Source organism: Procambarus clarkii, chromosome 44, assembly GCF_040958095.1.
Source record: "Procambarus clarkii isolate CNS0578487 chromosome 44, FALCON_Pclarkii_2.0, whole genome shotgun sequence".
Lineage (NCBI taxonomy): Eukaryota > Metazoa > Arthropoda > Malacostraca > Decapoda > Cambaridae > Procambarus > Procambarus clarkii.
The window spans coordinates 22,086,663-22,089,739 of record NC_091193.1 but is presented as its reverse complement, the minus strand read 5'-3'; the positions used below and the strand labels follow the sequence as shown (position 1 = coordinate 22,089,739).

Genomic DNA, 3,077 nt, shown 5'->3' with positions numbered 1-3,077 from the left:
TTCTCCTTATGTGTACAACATTTCTTCCTTTGTATTTCTTCCTATGTGTGTTATCTAAGAAATAACTTAATGTTAGGATGTGACGAGCGACAGCTTTTGCCTAATTCCGATCTGATGAGATAACAGCTGACCAGCGAAACTGATCTGCATTTGTTGCTATTTTGTCATTTTTAATGGAATGTTATCGGAATAAAATGCTAGGAGGCATTATATTTTCACAAAATAAAAAACATTTTTGATATGCATATAATTTATTAACACATGGAAGGAATGATCAAGGCAATAAATATTATATGGAAGTTATGATTAAGACAACCTTTGTAGGCCATAGAAATTAGTACAATGTCATTTCAATTGAAGCAAAAAATGTATATAAATAAGACACTTGATGCCGAAGGAGTGAGGCACTAACACATCGACTGCATAGATAACATCCCCACCTACACACTTTAGGAAGCGGGGCTTCATGGCTTGGAATACAGTCCTGATGGTTGAGGCACAGAGGAGATAGTGACAGCTGAAAATCCACCATCTCCACCAATTCTCCCTCCGCCACTTACAAAGCCAGCCTCGCCGCTAATGCTGCCACCACCACTTACAAAGCCAGCCTCGCCACTAATGCTGCCACCCCCACTTACAAAGCCAGCCTCACCACTAACGCTGCCACCGCCACTTACAAAGCCAGCTTCACCACCAATGCTGACACCGCCGCTCGCAAAACCAGCGCCGCCACCACCTCCACCACCAATCACATTACCGCCACCTTGGGCAGCAGAGCGCAGGGCAGACTGGAGGTCTTCTCCGGAGGGCAGAGTTGGGTTCTCGCCTTCACCATAGTTGACGAAGAACACTTCAGGACTTTGTTGTTCTGGCGTAGGTACGTGGATGACCTTCTGGTCGTGCACGGGTCGCTTGTTGAGGACGTACACAACATTTTTCCGTTGAGGTGGAGGCACGACAATTGGCTCCTGGCCTGGACCGTTCTCTGGGGTGCGGATGAACACAATGTTGTGCTCAACTCTTGGTGGAGGAATGTTTGGACGTGGACCAACGATGGGAGTAGCTTGAGGCACGTTGTATACATACAGGTTTCGAGTTACTTGAGGAGTCACACAGCTGCCGTCCACATGACGAAGCTGCCCAGAACCACAGCCGCCTCCAGAGAAGCCAGAACCGCCTGAGGTAAGTCCTGAGCCGCTTGAGAATCGCGAACCACCGGTGGAGAACCCTGGACCCGAAGGAGACTGAAGGGTGTAGCCCTGAGGAGAGGCATAGGCCGCAGCCACCAGCACAGAGATCGGTACCTGTGCACATGATCTATATTTATAAGTAGGTATTGAAATTACAACACATGTCTTCAATTTGTTTTGGCTTATTTCTAAAAAATAATAGGTCTATAACGAAGAAAGACACCAAGCAAGATACACAATGTCCCATTGACACCAAAAAAGTGTTATTTATATAACAAAGATACGAATGATGTTTTGGAAGAGAGATACAACCTAAATAGAGCTATCGCTGAAATAGAGCTACTAAACTAGAACTACTATTGAAATATAACTATTTCACTACTGAAATAGAGCTAATAGTGGAATAAAACTACCACTGAACTAGAGCTACCATTGAAATTGAACTACCATTGAAATAGAGCTGCTGACGAAATTGCTGTTACCTCAAATAGAAATACCAATTAAATAGTTACCATTGAAATAGAGCCACCACTAAACGCTCTCACTGAAACAGAGCTACCACTGAAATAGCGCTTCAAATAAATATTCATTCATTACGATCTATCTGTGGTGGTTAACACTCACCCGCTCGCATACAAATGTTATGACCCGGGTTCGAACCCTGAGAAGAGTGTTGTTTACTGTTGCCATACCGTGCCCTATGTATGGTGTGTATAATTAACATTCCGTGTCACATGTAGAGTTATATATAGTAGCAGTGACACCAACCCGTCCTCCTGAAACGATAGTACTCACAGTAACTATTTGGTGGAAAGCTCCAATATGTAGTGATGGACCACCAGTAAACCACTTGTTGTGCCATTCATTTTATAGTCCGGAAAAAATTAAGCTAAAGCCAAACTTAGAAATTTCTAAGCCTAGTAGAGCACATAAATGTACTATACTAGGCCTAAGATTGATTTTATTAGGCCTAGGACTGCTAGGAGAGGTTAGGTTAGATTGTCTTGTATTTATGTTGCGGTTAATAAATTTTCCGGTTTGTCCACATTCAGAAACACAAAAGTCAACTTTCTGGTGGTCCGTCACTACATATTGGTGCTGTCAAGGAAATAGTTATTATAAGTACTACCATCTTAGACTCCACACCTCACAGCTTCAGCTTCATGCTAATAATTATCACTAAATCAATCAAGTTAATGACTCAGGATTTTGAGTATTTAGAAGTCAATGGTAGTATCCTAAAGGTAACTATAGTACTTTGAAGTCATCTGTAGTATTTTGAAGCCAATGGTAGTATTTTGAAGATAAAGAGTTTGTTATTGTGAGGAAGAGGAGGAGGAGGAGCGGACCCACTTACCAGGAGCTTCATGATGGGTTGTGGATGGTCTGTCCTCGGCTCACGGCTCTTATATACCGGCCGCTCACTCGCCTCCGCAAACATTGCTTTATTGACCAGCCTTCGGAGGATGCCTGACTCGACCCTTCCATTTATTCCCAGACTCAAGGGTGCCAGCACGCGAGCGCTGCCGGGGTGACCTTGCTGTGGCACCGCGACAATTATGTAAGTGTCGCAGCTGTGGCACTGCGGCAACTATGTAAATGTCGCAGGTGTGTCACAGTTATGGGAGCCGGTTGGCCGAGCGGACAGCAAGCTGGACTTGTGATCCTGTGGTCCCGGGTTCGATCCCGGGCGCCGACAAGAAACAATGGGCAGAGTTTCTTTCACCCTATGCCCCTGTTACTTAGCAGTAAAATAGGTACCTGGGTGTTAGTCAGCTGTCACGGGCTGCTTCCTGGGGGGTGGAGGCCTGGTCGAGGACCGGGCCGCGGGGACACTAAATCATCTCAAGATAACCTCAAGAAGATGGCGACATCACAGCTATCCCA

The 3,077-nt window shown here is 44.9% G+C and overlaps 1 protein-coding gene across 1 annotated transcript; it reads right to left on the bottom strand.

Annotated features, from left to right (window-relative positions):
- Window positions 1–232: 232 nt before the first annotated feature.
- LOC123745161 (uncharacterized) lies at window positions 233–2,559 on the bottom strand. Its single transcript, XM_045725471.2, has 2 exons — window positions 2,548–2,559; window positions 233–1,304 (listed from the first exon to the last, which is right to left on the bottom strand). The coding sequence occupies exons 1-2, from the start codon at window positions 2,557–2,559 to the stop codon at window positions 465–467; spliced, it is 852 nt and encodes a 283-aa protein (XP_045581427.2). The 3' UTR covers window positions 233–464.
- Window positions 2,560–3,077: the final 518 nt, after the last annotated feature.